The sequence below is a fragment of the Lissotriton vulgaris genome, chromosome 5 (genome assembly GCF_964263255.1).
Source record: "Lissotriton vulgaris chromosome 5, aLisVul1.2, whole genome shotgun sequence".
Lineage (NCBI taxonomy): Eukaryota > Metazoa > Chordata > Amphibia > Caudata > Salamandridae > Lissotriton > Lissotriton vulgaris.
Window position 1 is genome coordinate 1,770,735,366 of NC_141693.1, and position 21,792 is coordinate 1,770,757,157.

Below are 21,792 nucleotides of genomic sequence, written 5' to 3' on the forward strand. Positions count from 1 at the left end.
CCAGGATACTCTGTAGTAGCAGAGCGCGTAATAAAATATTTTATACATACATACATACATACATACATATTAGAAAGAGGATAGCTTTATGAAGAAGAGGTTCAAAGGGACACAATCTAGCATTCTGTGAAATAGCAGCAGTCATATAAACAAAGAACACTCCAAACAAATTTACGATAACATTAGCAAGAGACAGGAAAGGTCACATCAGGATCTAGACACAAAACACTTTACGAAAGAAATGTACTATTATTCATGTATTAATTGGCTGTACCCTTTTTTTATCCAAGCAACACATTAATACCTATATTCTTAAATATATTGCGTACTGTCTCGCCCTCTTGCAATTAATGTTCTTATGAGTCTGAGCTTTCTTGATGATACTGTGGGTGTTGGGCATAGTTTACGACTGGTTAATTTTGACAGGGTTATTTTAAAGTGGATGATCAGAATTGTGGTGTTGATTTTTGTTTGGAGGAGAAAGGTCCCCAATTTTTTTTTTTAACCTAACTTAAACAAAAAGGCAGCACTAAAGCAATAATAAAGTAAATATAAACACTGGCATTGAAGCGAGCTATCTTGTACATGGATGTGCTACATGTGAAAGAGCAAAAAGCAGTGAAAGTGAAGATAGCCAGTGGCTGAAGTAGGCTGATCCACTTCCCCGCGCTGTAAGCTGTAGTTGGTGGAAGCAGAATGTGAATGGCAACAACAGACCAATGGATGAAGACGGGGAGTTGAAAGCGTCTTTTAAGTATATTATACATGTAATTTTAGTAAAATCAAAAGGTCTCGGCCAACACAAGATCTAAAAACATTCAAATAAAACATACATACATACATACATATATATATATATATATATATATATATATATATATATATATATATATATATATATATATATATATATATATATATATATATTACACACAGGTCGAGAAGCTTTGAATCAGCACTCTTCATCCACTGGTTTATTCAGCTGTCATTCACATTTTGCTTTCAACCACCACAGCATCCAGCATAAAGCTCTGGATCTATTCTCTTGAGCCCCATGATCTCTTGCACTGGGTGAAGGCAGTTTTTCCTGATCACGTGCACATCAGCCTAAAAAGAAGTGCACCTCAGTTTAAGTGGTACTTATCTTTGTGCCAATAAAAACTGAGATGCGTGACAATATGCAAAGGAAAACTATTGTCCAGGTGCTAGGTATACCAGTGGCTATTCATACAAATGATCTCTCTGGAAAGTGTGGCTTGGGTGTTGGCTGATCGCAGGAGTTTTGGAATCCTGCAATTATGGAAGAAATTCTTAAGGCCTACTGGCTCTGCCCAAGACCAGCAAAGACTCCTGGAACAGTCATATTAACGCCACGTTCGACAGAAATGATAAGAAATAGTTTACATGGTGCAATTCAGAACAAAACTGCGATGGTAGGTGAGAACCATTTTTTGTATTTTTCCTGATCTAAGCCCTGGCACATTAGTCCAAGAGAGTGAACCTAAGAAACAAATTGGTTGCATGGTGGTTAACAGCATCTGTGGGATATTAGACGCTATTGAGTAAAAAGTTAGAGGGGGGAAAAGTTTTTTTTATCTCCAGTGTATTTGGCAAACCTTTTTTGCGGTCCTGAGTTTAGAGAGCCTTGTCTGTAGATTAAAACATGTGAGTCTTCCTCAAGGGTACGGATGGAGGTATGGAATTGTATATTGGTGCGGAGATTTCGTTTTCTTAATACTGTGGTCTATTTGTCTCTGCTGTCTCCTTATTCTTGGAATAACTGAAAGCAGTCTCTTAGAGTGCACCAAGTTTTTACTTATTGGTCACTGCTTATTCATTATTAGTGAGGATTTCACTTTACTTGTAATCTTTTTGATTGTTCCACTTTAGCTGTGACAGAAGGAAGACTGTTCTCTATCACAACCATTCTTTCTTGATGTAGGAGGGTGGTTTGTGTATATTTCTATAAAGACTTTTAATCTGAACTGTGCCCTTAGACCAACTTTAGTTTCAGGAATATGTCAAATAAGGTGAATTTTGCTGCCAATTTTGTTTTAGCCATTTCTTGTGTCTAATAGAGGGGTCTATTGATAAACCAGGACTGCAAAGCAGGACTTCAAACACTTTGCTTTAAACTACCAAACCACTGGCCAGTTACCCAAGCATAACATGGGCAAGCACCTGATTGCTATGAAGCTCAGCTCAACAAATAAGTATCTTAAGTTTTTACCTTGCATGATCAGGCAAAAACACAAAGAAATAGAGAACAGATATGTTGACCAAGTTACCATAGTTACTGCCCTCTTATGTTCAGGTCTGTAGCATAAACAGTCACACAAAACAAGTTAGCACATTACTACTGTTGCTGCCTCATTTTAAGAGGGGCTTTCTGTAATATGAAAAACAACTTGAAAACCTTAACTTGAGAGTTCACAATTTGGTGCATTTAAAAACTGCGAAGTTCTAGACAAATGGCGATTTCTGAAATGTCTGTATGAGTCACATCATACCTATATATTATCAGTATATTTTACACATACCCTAGCTGCAATGGCTTTATGGATACAACGCCAAGCCCTAAGAATACAATCCAAAAGCTTGGCATAATTTGCCACATTTGATAGTAACAAAACCTAAAGTCCCCAGACATGCAACATTCATGACACAAACAATGACGACCAAGATGGCACTGCAAAAGACCCCAGCGATCTCACAGATGAGCATAGTTACCTTATGCCCATACGCATTTGCATGGGCATGCCTATATGCATTTGCATGGGCATGCCCACGTGGAACGCTGAGCAACAGTGAGTGTGGAGACAGCAGAGCTGGGACACTACTGGAGACACGTCATGTCTGTGCATGCCCCAGAGAGGATGTAACAGTTAACGGTAGAAGTGGGTGTCTCGAAGGTACGACTTGCTGAACTGCTGGATGATACACTGCCTGGGGATGAAGAAGGACGAGTCCTGCAGATTGAAGCAAGGATAGTGTATTGGGGGTGAAAGGATGTGAGAATTTCCTGTGCGATTGTTAATAGTAGGTGCATAGTATCGAGGGTTTGAATGAAATCTGGTTAGGAATCAAGGTGAAGTCCTGCAGAGCTTGTGAGGATTCAGATGACTGGTGCGGAGAAGCAGTGGTATTGATTCCTGGGCAGTCGGTCCCTCGTTCATTAGCCTTCCCTTTATCTCACAGACTCATCTTTTATCTCAATGCTCTTTTTTGTTTCCAGCTCACTGGCCATCACCCATGATTTTCCTACTGATTTTATTTTAAGACTTAATTCGATCTAGTCGGATTAGGAAAGCAGACTAGCTGTGTGACAAGTCTTCAGATAATGGGACAGATAAACATGTACAAGATTAGCTATACAGACAGGAAAGTTCTGTCATACACATTTCAGAGGTCATAGGAGCAGAAACATTATTAGTTTTGATAACCAGTGTACACGTTAGCTGTACGTGCATCGCCAAAAGATGTGTGAAAACTATGAAGAACTTTTATAACTCCCCAATCCATCCCTTCATGGTTTTTCCATTCTGATGGTCTTATAATGATAATCAGCAGATGCTCCATATAGAAGTTATAAATATCCAAATCTTACAGTCAAATTTTTCCTGTAGTTGGTCTTTCATTACTAAATACCATAAAGGCCTGCATTTCCTACGTTTTTGCCTGCTACATCATATTGGCCATCACTCACACTTCAATACTCTTTAAGCATGTAGGATGCACAGATTTGTTTGGGAAATGTTTCTTGGTGACTACAACTTTCTCCATTCGGAACAGACTCCAAGTTAATAATCACCCTGTAAGCATGCAGCACGTCTTTAAGGAAATAAAAGGCAGGGGAGAAAAAACAAAATCCAGCTAGCTTGCTCAACGATACATGACATGCTGCTTAGCAGGACCCAACCCCCCCACCAATAGACCAATAGATGAGGAGGACTGCTAAAAGCTCATATAGGAATGTACATCATATATACGTAATTTTAATTAAATCAAAAGGTCTTGACTAACACCAAATCTAAAATACAGTCATGCTTCTACTATGACTCCAAACCAATTGTTCAAAATAAAATATTTGCATGGTATTATGGTCCGGAAATGAACTGAGGCAGCCCGTACCCGTTGTCTCTCCATAACAATAGACTGGGGTACAGAGTCATAACTCCCCTCCTGATAGGCAAATGTCTCCAAATCATCAAGCTGGGTTTTTAGTTGCACAATGAGCTCCCGCTGCGTCTCTCGCTGAACCTCAATCCGCTCTCTCTTCTCCCACTCGCTCTGAGAAGAATAAAATAGACAACGGTTATTAACACAAGAATTGGTGTTGCAAACTATCATTTTGATATAACACTACAACTTTTCAAGTCACTGTCCTCATGAGCATTGGTTAGAGAGTCCATCTCAAGAACACAAGGTATTAGATAAAACATTCATATTTAACGAGAAGCAAACCAACCCGGCAGCAGTGAGATTAGTTGTTGAATAAAGATTCTTGTTTGGATTCTACTGATAAACTAATGCCATTATGTATGCAGTTTCTCTTTGAAGACAACGACTGGAAGAAGACAACGACTGGAAGAAGACAACGACTGGAAGAAGACAACGACTGGAAGAAGACAGTGATTGTAGGGACAAAACAGAGCAGTTTTATATTGAGATCTGAATTATGGTCACAATTAAGGTTTCAACCTCTGGTGATGGATAGTGATCCATCAATCTTTACACATGCAAGAGCAAGCAACATAAACACCCTGATCCAACTCATTTTGGCACAAATTACATATTGAATGATGCAGGTTTGATGACACAGGCTAGATGGGCCAATTGTAAATAGCTGATTAGCTTCTATTGCACCTTTAACTCTGTACTAGTTTACATTCTATAAGACAAAGTCCCCATTGTATTGTCTGCAAATTTACTTCTATTATCACAATTATTGGCCGGCTTAAAAAAAAAAACATGAATCCAGCAACCTTCGTTTACCTCTGTATAATAGTGATTCAGTGATCCAACAAAAGCAACAGATATGTTGTGAGTGGACTGAGTCATGCACGCAACCAACCTGCTTCCAAAACTAAGTACAAGTGAATTAAACAAAATGCACAATAAAAGCAACAACTGATCCTGTAATCTTCCACTGGTTAGGTTAGTCACATCTTTATTGAATTTCATCTTATTTTCTGATATTAAAGAACACCTGGGCACTCATTCACTCACTTCTTCGGAAGAGTTAGTGTCCAATTACTGTAACGCCCCAAGCATGTAATAAACAGTACTTATGCCCTAGTTCTACCCTATTTCATAAACAGAAGCCAATTAGAGGAAGTTGTGTCCAGAGAAACAAATGCTGGTTCCAATAGAGGTGGTCAGTAGCACAGATAAATCAAAGTATGAGAACAAGAAATGATAGCACCTAATTGTAGTAAATGTGTGCACGCTACAGCAGGGGTAACAGTACAGTGGATTGAAAAACTGCTCGTCAACTCAAACTACTGCTACCAGAAAAAGAAATGAGCACTTAAATCTATATGCTTTGAGATGCAAAGAGACCCTAGCCAAAACATCTAGGTTATACTGGACTGAGGTGGAGAGGTGAGGCTATTTGAAAGTTTCTACTAACAGCCCAAGTTCGTCTATGCCCCATCCTTTGACATTTGAGGAAGGGTCTTCAAGTACAGAAAGCTTTTCTATGTAATCTACAAATAGCAGCATTATGGTACAATAAAAATACATCACCTCACCATAGCATGGACTATTCAAAGTACCTCAGTTTCCCATGACTTTCAATCACAGGCGCCCAAACAGAGAAACTGCTGTATTAACTGGAATGTAAATCTGGACATTTCCTCGAATAGTGCCATTAGAAGGTTTGAACAACTACTCTGAGCTGCCCCTGTTCCCACAGTGCTGTGGCTGGTTCACGTTTGACATGGTTTAAGTGAAAATGTGTATCTTATGGGGTATTCAGATTTTATAAACATCAAACATGATCTTATTTGCCATTGAACTTTTCTACAAACTCAGCCAGGACACAAAGTGAAAGTTTAGAATTTAGCTTACATATTCAGAGACCGAGATGGTGGTGACAATATTTAAGGCACAAAAGGGTACTGGGAATATAATGCATACCAGCCTCAAAGGTGGTGAACTGCGGTAACAAGAGGACATTACGAAAGACTGAAATAGTCAGAAAAAGGGAGCTTATGTTACCACACTACTCACGTCAACCATAGGAATTTCACCTCGAGGAACATGGCCAGTTTTTGATACTGTATCCTCAAAGATAAAGTAAAGGTTGAATAGCTGAGGTAGTTAGGAAGATGACCAACAGGACACATGCTTTAAACTGAACGACCCATGAGGAAAGGGTCACGCAACTAAATCTGGATTTTGGAGACAATTTGGTGGGAAAAATTGGGTAATTCCAATTCCTACACGTACTTCACTAAGTGGAAAGCACTGTTCTTAAGAGCAACTCAAAGTACAACGCAAGACTAAGGATAACATTAAGAACCATAGGAAACAAAGAAGGCAAAAACACAACAAACATTCCAGCAAAAGAGGTTGGAACAAATCAGTAATTAATTAAGAAAAGGCAAAGGTGAAAGGTTTACAGGACTAGGACTATTTTATCAAAATGACCACAATGGCCATTTAAGGTTGCAGATGTTCAGAAATATAACTGCCAATTTTTGGTTAAAACCAGAAATGGATTACTCCCATGCATAATAAACACAAGGTTATAGCCGACCATTCCATAGGAAATATTCCACAAGTAAGGACAGATTTGTAAAGAGACTCCCACCTTATCCCTATGGTGACTTACCAAATCCTCCTGTTGTAAGCATGTAAAAAGGAGAAAACAAAATTCTCACTTGATGCAACTTTAAAACAAATTACCCAATCAGTGTTTTGAAAAACAGTCACAAATTTAAAAAACATACAATTAATCAAATAAACCAAACAGGAGTTGGATCTTCATGCCTATATTGGGTTCGGCATGTTTTAATATATTTTTTTACATCAAGACTCTTGCACAGCTTCCTGAACTACCTAAATACCCACCCAGTTTCTTCAGCGAATTTCAAGACCCGGTCTATAGGATTCTATGGACAGGGGGCCTTCCCTTAGTGTCATTTGCGAAATATGAGCAGGTCCCATTCGATAGACTGGGTTTACCCGGTCTTAAAATTTGATTGAGCTTTGTAGGTGATCCCAATAAAAGACTGGCTCTTCTGTGAGAAAGCACGATTCAGTGGTGAGACTGGACCTTATCCTCCTGGAGAGTTTCAGTCCGGACTATATTCTATATGGTTCAAAATTCCCCACACACTGCCAATGATCACTAGAGGAACTATACTATGTTAGCAGGACGCGCTAAAAAACTCCAGTTGGCTGGGAAGGCCAACCAAAGAAATTTCTCTACGGTTTGGGACGTGGCTCCCTCTAAGTGAGGAAGCGGGCGAGCTTCCGGCAATGAGATTTAACAAGTATACCAAGCCTAGGGACATATGGATGTCAAAGCACATGAAACCTTTGAGCAGCTTTCAGGTGAATTCTTGTTGCACAAAAAGCAATGTTTAGTGACCTGCAGGTGCGTCACGGCTTCGAATTCTACTGAGATAAGTTAAAGATCCTTCCAGACTTTAACCACCGGACCTGAACTGTATATGGAAAACATCTACAAGAATGACATTTTCAGCATATATCAATCATTAGTCATTAACTCGCCAGAACTTCCTGGGATAATAGCAGAAAATATGAGACGAAGACAAATGGATGAAGGCAAAGATGGTTTCCTGGGTGTTAGCCAGTCACTTCCTCCTCCTGTTAATTCAACTTAAATACTTTCATAGGGCCTACTTCCAGCCAGTGCGAATCAGGAAGATAAGGAGGATTCAGTCCCCAAACTGACACAGGAGTTCTGTCCCACAGTACATACCTACACTCAGTACAGAGCTGCTGTTATTGTCCATAACTGGGAACAAGTGCTTCCGACGATGGGTAAAGTCTTGAGACATTTAATCACTATGGACCACGAGCTGGCAGTGTTAGGCATAATGGAAGGTAATTAATGCCCATATAGTCCAAACTACTTCTGTAAATGGGCTTCTTAATAGCCAAACGAGACACTGCTGTCCACCGGCGAAGTGGTGGGCTTCCCAGTTGTTTTTGATGAATAGGCAAGGCACAGGAATTCCTGTGCCACAGCAGAAGAGGCCACCTACAAGGCAAGTGGTTGTGCATAGAAATATAAAAGGATAAAGAGGACAATGGGAGGACTACTCGCCCACGTTCTAAAGTGGATTCCTTTTATAGTAAGTAGTGGAAGTATATTCACCCAAACGTTAAGCGTTATATTAATGATCTATGCCTGTGAAGTTGTAATGTTCATACCGTAAAGTGAAAAACACATCACTAGAGAACTATATAGATACAAAGACATCAATATGTGTACTTCGGGTCCAAGCTGCTCTTTATCCCTTACATACAGGATGGTCGTTCTGAATATGTGCTTTGAGCTACCATGGGCACTATTGGACAGTACTACAGAGGACTTGTGTGTAAGAAGTGGCCCCCTCACATAAATTGTGGTACTAGGGACCTCTGGGTCTCCAGTGGGCGGGGCCTTCTAGGTTTAGAGGGATCGGGTATTGTGGGGTCTTACGCTGCAGCACGGAACTGCTCGATGTAATGATGCATTGGTTGTTGCCGTACACCAGCGACTAAGGGCCAGTCAGATATACACTGGCTTACACTGTATCCTGCATGCTGCCTTTCAATTGTGTATTTTTGAGAATCCACAGCACAGGAGCATGGTTACTCAACCGCGTTTTTTTGTTCGGTTTCCTTCCCCCCCAAATAGGAATCTCTCTTCCCTGCTATACAGTAAGTGTGCCAGACTGTGCACAATCCCAACACTAGGAACACCTTATGTAAGTTCAGAATTACTCAAGACTTGCTCTCCATCTACAGCCCATGTCCAGAGGAATAACGACAGTTTTTCCTCAGATGAATTGTTCTTGTTTATGGTTTGTTTCCTTCAACTTAGTTTGAGTTTAGTTTAGAGAGGCAACTGGAAGAATTTACCATAATGACAGCAAGTCATTCAGAACTTTAAGAGATTGTTAAGGTTATTATACATACAGGAATTAAACAACTCGTACGTGAAGCATTTATCTCTACATTCGATGTTGATGATACATTGTCTTCTGGGCATCCTTCACAGATCAAAGCCCTGAATGTGCAATAGCTCTAAACCTTATGGGCCTCTCCGCATGAAACAGACCAGGATGCAAACACTTCTGTATTCAGAAGAGGGGAAATTTGCTATTGGCTGGAAGGGCAGGTAGTCGTTACTGTCTCGCATTACAAATCTGATAAACGAGAGCATAAACGTGTAATGTTCAGCAGCAATAACTCATTTATGTAGGCAATTATACATTATTGACCATTGCCGCACAGGTCATTTGCCAGCTGTTATTTAAAGTTTGTTTTCTGCTGCAATCAATATCCTTTCTGTATTCCTAGCTAGCTCGTACGAAAATACAAGGAACTAGCAACCATGAGTAATCTAAATTTCGATGCCTAAACTATTGCACACATTTTGCACTAGGTGGAATGAGTTAATTTGAAAACTCATTAAATAACAGCTACGTCTCTATGACCACTAACCAAACTGCAGGAGCAACTTCTACTTTTAACTTAGCTGGCCATGAAAGGAATTGAGACCCATTCGATATCGCCCTGTTCAGGAAGGATAACAATCCAAAAAGCTTCCTAAACTACAAAGGGCAATAGACTTGTCATACCCATCAATGTCCTGTGCCAATGGAGAGACTGCAAGAGCATCAGTTTAGCTGAACATACAAAGAATGTAATATTAAGATAATCTTTCAGTTACTTACATTCTGGGACACAAAACAATTTCCAAAGTTGAGCTGAAACATTTTTTTAAAAATGGTCCACTTTAGATCTCGGATGACAGTACTGCAGAACCCAAGCACAACTCTGACAGCATTTATTTCAAAAGAAACATAAAACATTAAAACAACCAAAATCTAGCCAACAAGCTTAGTGGTAGAGAGTAAAAATTACTAAACAAGCATTAGCAAAGCAGTAGGTCTCGCCTTTGGGATCTACTGGCATTGCCAACGCCATTTAATTTCTATGAATAGCACTGGCAAGGAAGTGTGCTGCGCGGCCAGAAAAACAACAAGCATTTTCAATGCAATGGTTTCGCCTTTGGAAAAGTTTGAGCTATTGGCATTGTTAATGACAACATTTTTAGGTCTCGCCTGTCGATGCGCATGCGCATCGAGCAAGGCGAGAGTATTGGCACTTATCCGCTCTTTATCCACACTGCAAGGAATCGTGGCGATTACTTGCAGTGCACGAGAAATTTAAGCTCAATACGCATGCGCATTGAGCTTAAATGCGCGTGCACATGCCCCCAGCCGCCTGCCTTGCCTACTCTCTCTCACAGCCTCCCCCAGCTCCGCCCCCTCACTACTTGATTGCACGGCCGCTAGGCCGTGCCTCCCCTACTCTCCTCCCCCCTCCTCCTCCTCTCCTCCCCTGCCTGCCTGCCGCTAGCCTTGCCTACTCTCTCTCACAGCCTCCCCCAGCTCCGCCCCCTCACTACTTGATTGCACGGCCGCTAGGCCGTGCCTCCCCTACTCTCCTCCCCCCTCCTCCTCTCCTCCCCTGCCTGCCTGCCGCTAGTTTTTTACTGCATTGCTTCCGATAAAAATAACACCAAATATTTCGACTTCTCGGCCGGTTCCCTGACTTCCGTGGTCCGCATATAGCTGAGCTGGTGTGTCCGGGTGCAGCCCGGCTTCTTCCCTGAATCAGCAAACCCTCTGCTGCTGCCTGAGCCCTGCCTGCAGCCTGACTGCTGCAGCAGGCGATGCTCTGCTGGCGTCCTGCGAGAGCCCCCACCCCTCCTCCCCCCGCCATCCCTGACAGGCTCTCCCTGCTCCGCCTGCTCTGCTGCCCCGGTGCTGACAGAGCCCCCACCCCTGACGAGCTCTCCAGTCCCTCCTACTCCCGCACTGCTGCCCCCCCCGTCCTGACAGAGCCCCCACCCCTGACAGCCCCCGTCCTGCTGTAGGTTCCATCACAGAAGGGACTCGTGGGGGCTTCAGAGGGAACGCAGCACTTGACACATGCGCTAAGGAGACAGGGGTCACTTGAGGTCATCTGTATCCCAGGTGCGTCAGCCAATCACGAGGGCAAGGACCTGGACATGTTTGTTCAATGATTGTCTGCTTAGTTCTGCAACCATCATATATTTTATTCCTGTAAAGTTTGTATTTTCTGTTATCCTTTCACTTGTTTAACATTTTTATTTTCTGTCCCTCGCCTCCACCAAACAAACGTAGCAGTGGGCCACCCCCTCCGATCGGAGCAGCAATTAGGATCATCTGCATGCATGAAGTTGATGATGAGGGAATTGGGTAAACCTAGGTAGTGGCTAATCTTTGTGATAATAAATCCCCCCTGCCTGGTCCTACCCTGTTTTTCCTGTAAAGTTTGTATTTTCTGTTTAAAGCGCCACATGCAGCTAAAAGCGCTTCTAGGCACTCGCGCTTGTCACCAACCACCAAAAAATCGTCACGTGCCCATTGTCCGCGCGCGTTCTTCTCTTCCAATCAGCAAACACGTATAAAACACACATTCCCAATGCCCTAGCAAGGACTGAAGTCAGACCTTGGTGTGCCCTCTACTAATGTGGGATCAGTGGGCTGTCATATAAAGGCACGGGAGATGCCCCTCGGCAAACTCTCAAACAGTGCAAAATAATCTGGCACAGCCACTCCCATGTAGAGTTTAATGTGCTTGTCAAGCGCCTACACCAAACGGCATCGAGGCGCTCTGCTGTACCAAACACTGCCAGACAGGATCTGGGAGCTACGTGTCTAGCCCGGGGATTTTCCACTAAAGAGCATTGCATTCTGCGGAATCGGTCTAATGGAAGTGCGACTAGACTACAGCTCCCACAATGCAATTCTCCAGTCTTAAAGTCAACGATCGAAGACCGGTTTTAAGGCGGACACCTGGATAATAGCAAGTTGGCAGCAATTGCAACTCCCGCGCGGACATGGTCGAAAGAAAAGGAACTGGGGGCCACGATACTAACTACTATGGGGTTAACTTAATTAGCTCAATGTAAGTGCGGATCTGGTAGCGCGGGAGCTCCCCCTTGCATTGGTACGGCCCATGTTATATGGTACATTCCTCTTTGATGGGACGCAGCGTGCAGATGGCCGCCCTCCCCAGCCCTTCATGCATATTTTTCTTCTAGCCACTACAGTTAGCCTAGCGCCGCACCATCACCCACCTCTGCAACTCCTCCCACAACACTGCCTGCTAAGTACACAGACTGTTCGCCGGTCTGTGATGCGACTGCATTTCCTCCGACAGCGCCGCAGGGAGTTGTCAGCTGCTTCAGGTTACTTTTGACAAATCAGAGGATAAAAGAAACCACCAGTTTAAGCACATGCACAAGTAACTCTACGTTACGTCTGCCTCACCATCCGTTCTTGATGCAGACAGAATAGTTGCTAAACATTATGTATGTGCTACGTACATAACTCTGCCTTATTAAAAAGAATGCCATTTTAAATAGCGCTTGTTACAGTTGTACTAATGTACCATTAGTCTAGACGTTAATTCCATTAGCACAGCTTCTGGGAGCTCGCATTCCATCATCAAAGGCATCAGCCTCGCTCTGGCCTCACTTCTCCTCCCCCCTAATTGCTCTCACTCTCCATCTCTTGCCACACGCATCAGTAGGCAGCCCACCCCCTCCCTCTCCATTTGTTTCTATGCCTACTGGTTTTGCAGCACTTGTGAAATCCTTCTGGTGGGTGATGCAAGCGAGGAACATACGTGGTGCACACTCAGCTCAGGCGCCTGGATTCCTTGCTGCTTGTGGCCTGGACGAATATATTAATTCTCCCATCTGGTAGTTATTGTTTGCTGTTCATTTTTTGGGGGGTGATGGGCTACGACACAGTGGACTTCTCTCTCTTTTTTTTTAAGGTATTAAATGAAAAGAAAATGTGTAGAGCAAGAATCGATCATCTAAAGGAATTTTTGCCCCAGCCGTGAACAGGAAATGCTAATTACCATACATCCCTCCAGAATCATTTGCGCACAAAACATTGTGTTTAGGAGGCTGACAGGTAATAGAGTACAGTTCGGAGTTTTGCTCCTGCTTTCTTATTGCCCATTGACACTGTGGTTTGCACACTCTGTCAATTTGTTTTTTATTCTACCACTGGGCAAAGTACCATTAGATGTGTGCTTAAAAATATCAGCAGTACTTATTCACTCGTGCATGGCTCGCTCTTGGATTTATTTTTATTGGCCATTAACTCTGTGGTTTGCGCACTCTGTCAATTTTTTATTTTCTCCCATTAGGCAAAGTAACATGTGCTGTGGGCTTAAAAATATCAGCATTCGTTAATCACTCGTGCATGGCTTACTTTTTTTATCACTTGTGTTTTTTGTTTCTCTCTCTCTCTCTCTCTCTCTCTCGACACCCTCACTCTCACTCACCCTCACTCATCCTCGCTCACCCTCAACACCTCACACTCACTCACCCTCACTCACCCTCAACACCTCACACTCACTCACCCTCACTCACCCTCAACACCTCACACTCACTCACCCTCACTCACCCTCAACACCTCACACTCACTCACTCACCCTCACTCACCCTCAACACCTCACCCTCAACCACTCACCCTCAACCCCTCACTCACCCTCAACCACTCACCCTCAACCCCTCACTCACCCTCAACCACTCACCCTCAACCCCTCACTCACCCTCAACCACTCACCCTCAACCCCTCACTCACCCTCAACCACTCACCCTCAACCCCTCACTCACCCTCAACCACTCACCCTCAACCCCTCACTCACCCTCAACCACTCACCCTCAACCCCTCACTCACCCTCAACCCCTCACTCACCCTCAACCACTCACCCTCAACACCTCACCCTCAACACCTCACCCTCAACACCTCACCCTCAACCACTCACCCTCAACCACTCACCCTCAACCACTCACCCTCAACCACTCACCCTCAACCACTCACCCTCAACCACTCACCCTCAACCACTCACCCTCAACCACTCACCCTCAACACCTCACCCTCAACACCTCACCCTCAACACCTCACCCTCAACACCTCACCCTCAACACCTCACCCTCAACACCTCACCCTCAACACCTCACCCTCAACACCTCACCCTCAACACCTCACCCTCAACACCTCACCCTCAACACCTCACCCTCAACACCTCACCCTCAACACCTCACCCTCAACACCTCACCCTCAACACCTCACCCTCAACACCTCACCCTCAACACCTCACCCTCAACACCTCACCCTCACTCACACACCCTCACTCACCCTCACTCACCCTCACTCACCCTCACTCACCCTCACTCACCCTCACTCACCCTCACTCACCCTCACTCACCCTCACTCACCCTCACTCACCCTCACTCACCCTCACTCACCCTCACTCACCCTCACTCACCCTCACTCACCCTCACTCACCCTCACTCACCCTCACTCACCCTCACTCACCCTCACTCACCCTCACTCACCCTCACTCACCCTCACTCACCCTCAACCCCTCACTCACACTCACTCATCCTCACTCACCCTCAAACCCTCACCCACCCGCAAACCCTCACCCTAACTCACACTCACCCTCACCCTCACTCACCTTCACCCTCACTCACCCTCAACCCCTCACTCACCCTCAACCCCTCACTCACCCTCAACCCCTCACTCACCCACCCTCACCCTCACTCACCCCCTCACCCTCACACAGTGCAATAGGTCTCAGAGCATTTGAGTTACAGCTTTTAGAATTGTTTATGGCTTTTTTTATTTGTAATTCTTTAGCATTGATAAAGATTTACAAAAAAAACCATAAACAATTCTAAAAGCACTAACTCTAATGCTGCGAGACCTATTGCATTTCCAATGCTTGTTATTTATGTGTTGGTTTTGAAAACAGATAAATAAATGGCATTGTCACTTACATTGTTATTAGCTTATTCTCTGGAGTCTCTAGAACTCCATAGCACTCCCTAGCACTGTGCACTTCCTAGCTTCCCTAGTCCCTCCGCACCTCTTAGCATTGTGCACTCCCTAGCTTACCTAGTCCCTCCGCACCTCTTAGCATTGTGCACTCCCTAGCTTCCCTAGTCCCTCCGCGCCTCTTAGCATTGTGCACTCCCTAGCACTCTCTAGTCATTTCCTAGCACTCCTTAGTCACTCCCTAGTCACTCTGCACTCCCTAGTCACTCTGCACTCCCTAGTCACTCTGCACTCCCTAGTCACACATGCACACTTAGAGCCACCCCCCCTCATAGCCACACACTCCTCCCAGAGCTACACACACCTCCCCCCAGAGCCACACACACACCACCCCAGAGCCACACACACACCACCCCAGAGCCACACACACACCACCCCAGAGCCACACACACATACACACTTTGAGCTACACATATATAGCCAGAGCCACACACATACACACTGATTACAAACACACCCAGAGCCACACCCAGATGCACACACAGAGCTACACATACATACCCAGAGTCACACACATATAGAGTTATACATACACCCAGAGATACACACACATATACACACACATACAGAGCCACACACACATACACACCTAGAGCCACATACACACACCCAGAGCCACACAAAGACATACACACACAGAGCCACACACACACACACACACACACATCCTGAGCCACACACACTCAGATCCACACACACAGAGCTCCACACACACACACCTAGAGACACACATACACCTAGAGCTACACGCTGCTTGCAAGCTGTCTAGGCTCAACCTAAAAATCAGAGTGGAGAAAATAAGAGTGGCAAAGTGTTTCGTTTCTAATAGATAGATTACTGTTGTGTGGCAAAGTTCGTAAACAAACTGGGGAATTTTCATCTGGGATTTGTATACACTAGGGTACTGCAATCTACAAGTCAATATGCTAAGCGTAATTACTGGCAAATGTAAAACATTGGCTTTATCAGTCATGTGACAGTACCAAAACTTATCCTAGTAGAAACCACCTTTCACAGAATGCAGAGTTAAAATGATTCATTTTGTACAAAACTGGTAGCGACAGAAGTACGATGTTGAGATTCAGCACCGTGTTGGTTGCAGCTACTGGGCACATGCATTAGTCGTAAAGCTAACATTAATTTAGAGGCTTTATACCTGCCAACAATTATGCCGACATCGCCGCAAAAAGCCGCAAAACAATGTCACTGAAGCCAAGCATGCATGCTTAGATAGCTGCAGTACCTTTTTTAGTAGAGTAAATTGATCAAACATCCTGGCCATTTACAATTAAGAGTGGAAGTACGGATAGATAGATATTTTTTTTTTTTTTTTAAACAACGAGATAGAAACAATTACTTTCATATGTAAACCTAAGGAGGCATGCAAGACTTCTTCCCCGTGACCTACGGTTATACTAACGCCCTGTATATACAGTCTAAGAAAGGCTACGAAATCAGAGAAGCTGTCTGAAGAAGAGAACATTTTTTAAAGAAGCAATAACGCTAAGGATAGAAACATGGGTAAAGCAGAAACCTGATAAATGTTGACTCCATGGCAGGCATGTGGTATTGAAAATCGGTAGGGCAAAGTGTAAAATAATTTGACATGGCAAACATTATCTGCCCTAAATTTAACATACGTAATAAAATGTAACTCATTAAATACCTGAAGGAAAAACTAGACCAGTGTAAAAAAAATATTTAGATAACAGAAAGCAAGGTTCCAAGTGAACAATCAGTAAATGGGTGAACCTATGTGGCACAAATTATGAATAAAATTGTTTCAGGAGCACCATTGCATATCTCCTTGGCATCCCTTTTATGTACAACTCCCTTAAACATGCATCTACTCCATACATTTAATCACCTTATTATCTACTTAGACTCCTTTGAAATCTCAACCCTCGTGTCTGATTATCGAAGGCAAAGGTTAAATGGAGGGCAAGGGAATCTACTTTCACTTGCTAGATAGACCTACATCTCATTTGACAAATAGCAGTAGCAAAACCGAGGTAGGGTGGAGGCAAGGAAAGGTGGGTGCAACCCCGGCAGTGTAGGTGGAATCGAGACCACAGCAAAGAAGGGTGGTGAAACCATGTGGGTGGAACCAAGGAAGGAGCAGAGGGAGGGTGATTGTAATCAAGGCAGAGGTGGTGGAACAGAGGACGGGTGGGTGGAACTGAGGTGGGCTGGGGGCACCCCGGAGGCGTGAGGCAATGAAGACGAGGCGGGTCTCGGGAGGAGACGGGCAGTATCAGAGGGTCAGAAGGGAAGACTTGTGGGAACAAGGAGGGCGAGGCAGGATGAATTAAACTAGACGTGCGGAGGCCTTCATGCCAGGCTGCCCTCTGCTGACTGCACTTCGGGGCTTGGGACCGGTCACATTGGAGATGCCAGGGGGGAGGGCGCCGCGCTGTAACCAAGAGGCGGTGTCAGCAGAGCGGGCCTCACCACCACGCCCGGGGCGCCGGGCTATGCGCACAAGCATTTACAAGTACAGCCCCCCCCTCTCTTTGAAAGCACCCGCACTCACCGGCTGTCTTCTGGCGGGCGGGGCTAACCTCCTCACTGAAGGCATCCTAACCCACAAGAAATCAAAGAATACTGTAGGGAATGGGTGGTTCGTTCGTTCGTGGTAGTTCTGCTCATAGCCCCCCCCTGGCATTGCTTTCCTGGGGTGGAGAAAGAGAGAGAGATATGGGGGACCGTTCTAGGTGGCCCATATTCAATGGTATAACGTTTTGGTCACATCAGAATTCCTTCGCCCCGGTATATAGGACACAGATCTGAAATGCGGTTGCTTTATGTAACAAGAAACGTTTAATTGCAGTGATGCACAGTAAACACGCATAACGTTCAAAAGGCAACAGCAACTTCAAATAAAGCAGGGGTCTGCCTATATTCTGACATTTAGGCATCTGGATACAGAGTGTAAAGATAAGAGTAGGATATAAAGGTACCAGCTTGAAAAGTGTTTAGACTCAAACACAAACCTCAATTATGTTTTATTATAACAATTCCCCACTTTGCACCCAGTCACTGATCAATACAAGCAAATTCCTCCAACACAACGTATTTCGGTTTTCTTGTAATGCAATCTTGGTATTTAGATTAACAAGTGGGGACATTGTGGTATTACATTTTATTAGTGAACACAGTGTTGTTGAAATGTGGTGCTTCTATTAAAACAAGCAATGAGATCCGGCCAGTATCACCATAGGTATACGTAGAAATGTATATAGGCTATAGCTAGTAAGGGATATACGATCTACTGTAGACCTAATTTAATGATTTTTAACTGCCCGGCCCTACACCTTCACTATTAAGCGGAATGAACGTCCGCTATAAGTTTTAACATACAGATCACTTAAAGCAAACGTTAATGCAGCTCTGGTTGCAGCAGAGCAGCTACCAGCGCGCAGAAATGGATTTAGAACGGTGAGTTAAGTTACTGCAAAATGCGGATCGTCGCTAACACTTAAATGTCTCGTACGGAGAAGTCGTAATTCTAGTGCACATTGAGGCGGCTATACTTACAGCTACTGCTCCAGGACTTGAGCAAAGACTTTATGCTCATCTCAAAAAACAGAGAATCCTGGAGGCTCAACATGATGCTTCTGGCAGCCAGAGCGGCGGCGGCAGGGGCTCCCGCTTGGTGTGGTGGGAATGCCTCGTCACCCTCACAGGCGGCAGAAGAAGAGCTTTAGCCTCCGGTGTGGCTGCTTCATTGCCATGCAGTAGCAGAGTGACGCACACGTGGAGTAAAAACGCTGCTGAATGCAGATGAAGTCCCAAGTACAACAAGTTTGCAGAGAGGGGCCTGAAGGGCAGCGTCACCTTTCCTCGGGACGCGGTGGGGAGATCGAGCTCTGAAATGCAGTACGCAAGGCTGATTTTGTAGGTAAATTGTGTTCGTAAGCGGTCCCGTGCTGTCCTGAAAGGCAATCTTCAACTTGTTCCGGTAGCTTCGGCGGAATCAAAATGGATTAATGAAATGACACCGGAGCCGCGTGTCTCCTTTCGAAAACAGCTGGCGAAAACAGTCACAATCCATTCCACACTGCTCCCAGCTCGAACAAAAAAAACGCCGTGCTCGTCGTGCGAGCAGTACATTCTTTCCACAGCACCACACGCCGTCACTGAGCAGTGACTTTTCAGCATGCCTGTGACGAAGCAGAGAACAGCGTCCCTCTAAAGCCACTGGTGTCAGCAGAGCGGGCCTCACCACCACGCCCGGGGCGCCGGGCTATGCGCACAAGCATTTACAAGTACAGCCCCCCCCCCTCTCTCTTTGAAAGCACCCGCACTCACCGGCTGTCTTCTGGCGGGCGGGGCTAACCTCCTCACACGGGAGCCTTGCTCCCTGCTGCACTCCTCCGGCGGTCGCTTTGGGGCCGCGGGCGGGGTTCCTCTCCTCCTGGGCTCTCCTAGATGCAGCAGGGCTCCCTCGCATCACGGGAGCCCTGCAAACCGGCCGCCAGGCTTCTTCTTTCTTCCCCCCGGGCTGCGGGGGCGGGCACTTCCGGCCAACCACTTCCGGGTCGCTGCGGGCAGCGCAGCGGCCCTTCTCCTTAGGCAGGCGGGGGCTGATTTTATCGGGCAAAGATAACCATCAATCGAGGTGGGCACTCGATCGGCCCACAAGTCCGCCACAAAACGGTCCAGATGCCGGGTGGGCGAGGGGGGGCATGGTCGAATGACGAAAATAAACCCAGGGGGCGGGAAAGGGGGGAGGAGAGACGCAGAAGTGCCGGCAATGCCGGAACAGACTCGGGGGCGTTCCCGGCGTCGCGTGACGTCGGCAAAAGCCAAAGAATCTCGGGAACGCCCCCGTGTCTGGTCCGGCATTGACGGAGAGGCCCCTCGTCCAATGGCTAGGCTCCATTTATGGAGCTAGCAAATGGGACGGGGGGGCGTGTTCCAGAGTGCTTACTGTACTCAATAGATTTCTCTGGAGGCGGAGCCTAACGGCTCCGTCCCCCAGCGAAACCTAAAAAGGCACGACGAAGTGGGTGCGCCATTTTGAAGGTGCTTGCATGCATGATGATGATGATGTGTGAGCATTAGCCATTCATTCTTACAAAACGACGTGAGCACATTTTTTAACTTTAACAATCCAAGTTCAATCTGTAAGAAAAAAAAATGAAAAAGCAGCAGCACAAAATAGTTTAAACAAGCATTTGCAATGCAATAGGTCTCGCATTAGGAAAGTCTGAGCTATTGGTATTGCAAATGACAATTTTTTAAAAAATGTGTTGGATTTGAAAATATATAAATTAATAGCATTGTTATTCACAAAGCCAATAGCTTACACTTTCCTAATGCGAGTCCAAATTGGCTATGGCAATGCTTGTTGGTAGCAAGCAAGGACAGTGCTGTTGTGGTGCCGAGTGATGATGTGGTGGTGTCCCCGAGTGGTGTGGTGGTGCCCCCGAGTGGTGTGGTGGTGCCCCCGAGTGATGTGGTGGTGCCCCCGAGTGATGTGGTGGTGCCCCCGAGTGATGTGGTGGTGCCCCCGAGTGATGTGGTGGTGCCCCCGAGTGATGTGGTGGTGCCCCCGAGTGATGCGGTGGTGCCCCCGAGTAATGTGGTGTGTGAGGATGAGGGTGTGTGGGGGCCTGAGGGGGAGAGGGGTGTGAGGGCGAGGGTGGGTGAGGGGGTGAAGGTGGGTGAGGGAGTGAGGGTGGGTGAGGGAGTGTGAGGGTGAGGGTCCGAAGTAAATGGTGGCAGGGCAGACATCATAAGAGACTGCGTGGTGACTGCGTTGGTCAGTTTCAGAATCAGGAGGGGCAGAGTCAGCACAGTCTGCGAGGGTTCAACGTGTCTAGAGGCAAAGAATAGCAGATGTAGCATTGCAGCTAGCAAGTCGAGTGTTTTCAAGCTGAGTGTCCCTAGAGAGATGGCAACACCGCAACAGCATTTGAGGAGCAAGGCTACTGTAAACAAGCACGGTAGGCTTTCACTTTCGTCCAGAAACAAGCTCTCGACATTGCTGTGGTGGGGGGTGCGCGGGGGCGCGGCAGCCTTTGAAGTCTGATGCAGAGGCACAGACAAATGGTGGTGTGCGATATGGCTGGCTCTGTACACGCACATGGATCACATGAACATCAACTGCGCGGACGAACTCGCCCCACTGAGGACCCCGCCTAGCAGACCCGGCAGCAAGAAGGCTCCATGGTTCACCGACGAACTCAAGAGCTCCAAGAAGAACTGCCGAGCCCTCGAGAAAGTCTGGAGAAAGGAACCGACACCGGACAACAGGACCTCCTTCAAACTTGCCACCCGGAAACACCACCAGCTGATCCGCGCCGCCAAGAAAACAGCATTCAAGGACCGGTTGGACAACAACGCACACAACTGCAAGGAACTCTTCAACATTGTGAAAGAGCTTTCCAACCCCAGCGCAGGAAACAACGACATCACCCCATCGCAAGACCTCTGCAACTCCCTCGCTTCATACTTCAACAAGATCGCGGACATACACAACAGCTTCTACAACCAACCAACGCACACCATGACCGAACAACCACCCCCCACCACCTCCCTCCACGCCTGGACCCCGATCAGCACCGAAGACACCATCCGCACGATGAACTCCATCCACTCCGGATCACCGACCGACCCCTGCCCTCACCACGTCTTCAACAAG

The 21,792-nt window shown here is 45.6% G+C and overlaps 1 protein-coding gene across 2 annotated transcripts in view; it reads right to left on the reverse strand.

Moving 5' to 3' along the window:
- The window catches only part of RUNDC1 (RUN domain containing 1), a 95,062-nt gene that overhangs the window by 36,208 nt on the left and 37,062 nt on the right, over positions 1-21,792 (reverse strand). For both annotated transcript variants that reach the window (XM_086924061.1, XM_086924062.1), the window contains exon 2: positions 4,132-4,290. In XM_086924061.1, coding sequence (XP_086780187.1) covers positions 4,132-4,290 — 159 coding nt within the window. The remainder of the gene's footprint in view (positions 1-4,131; positions 4,291-21,792) is intronic.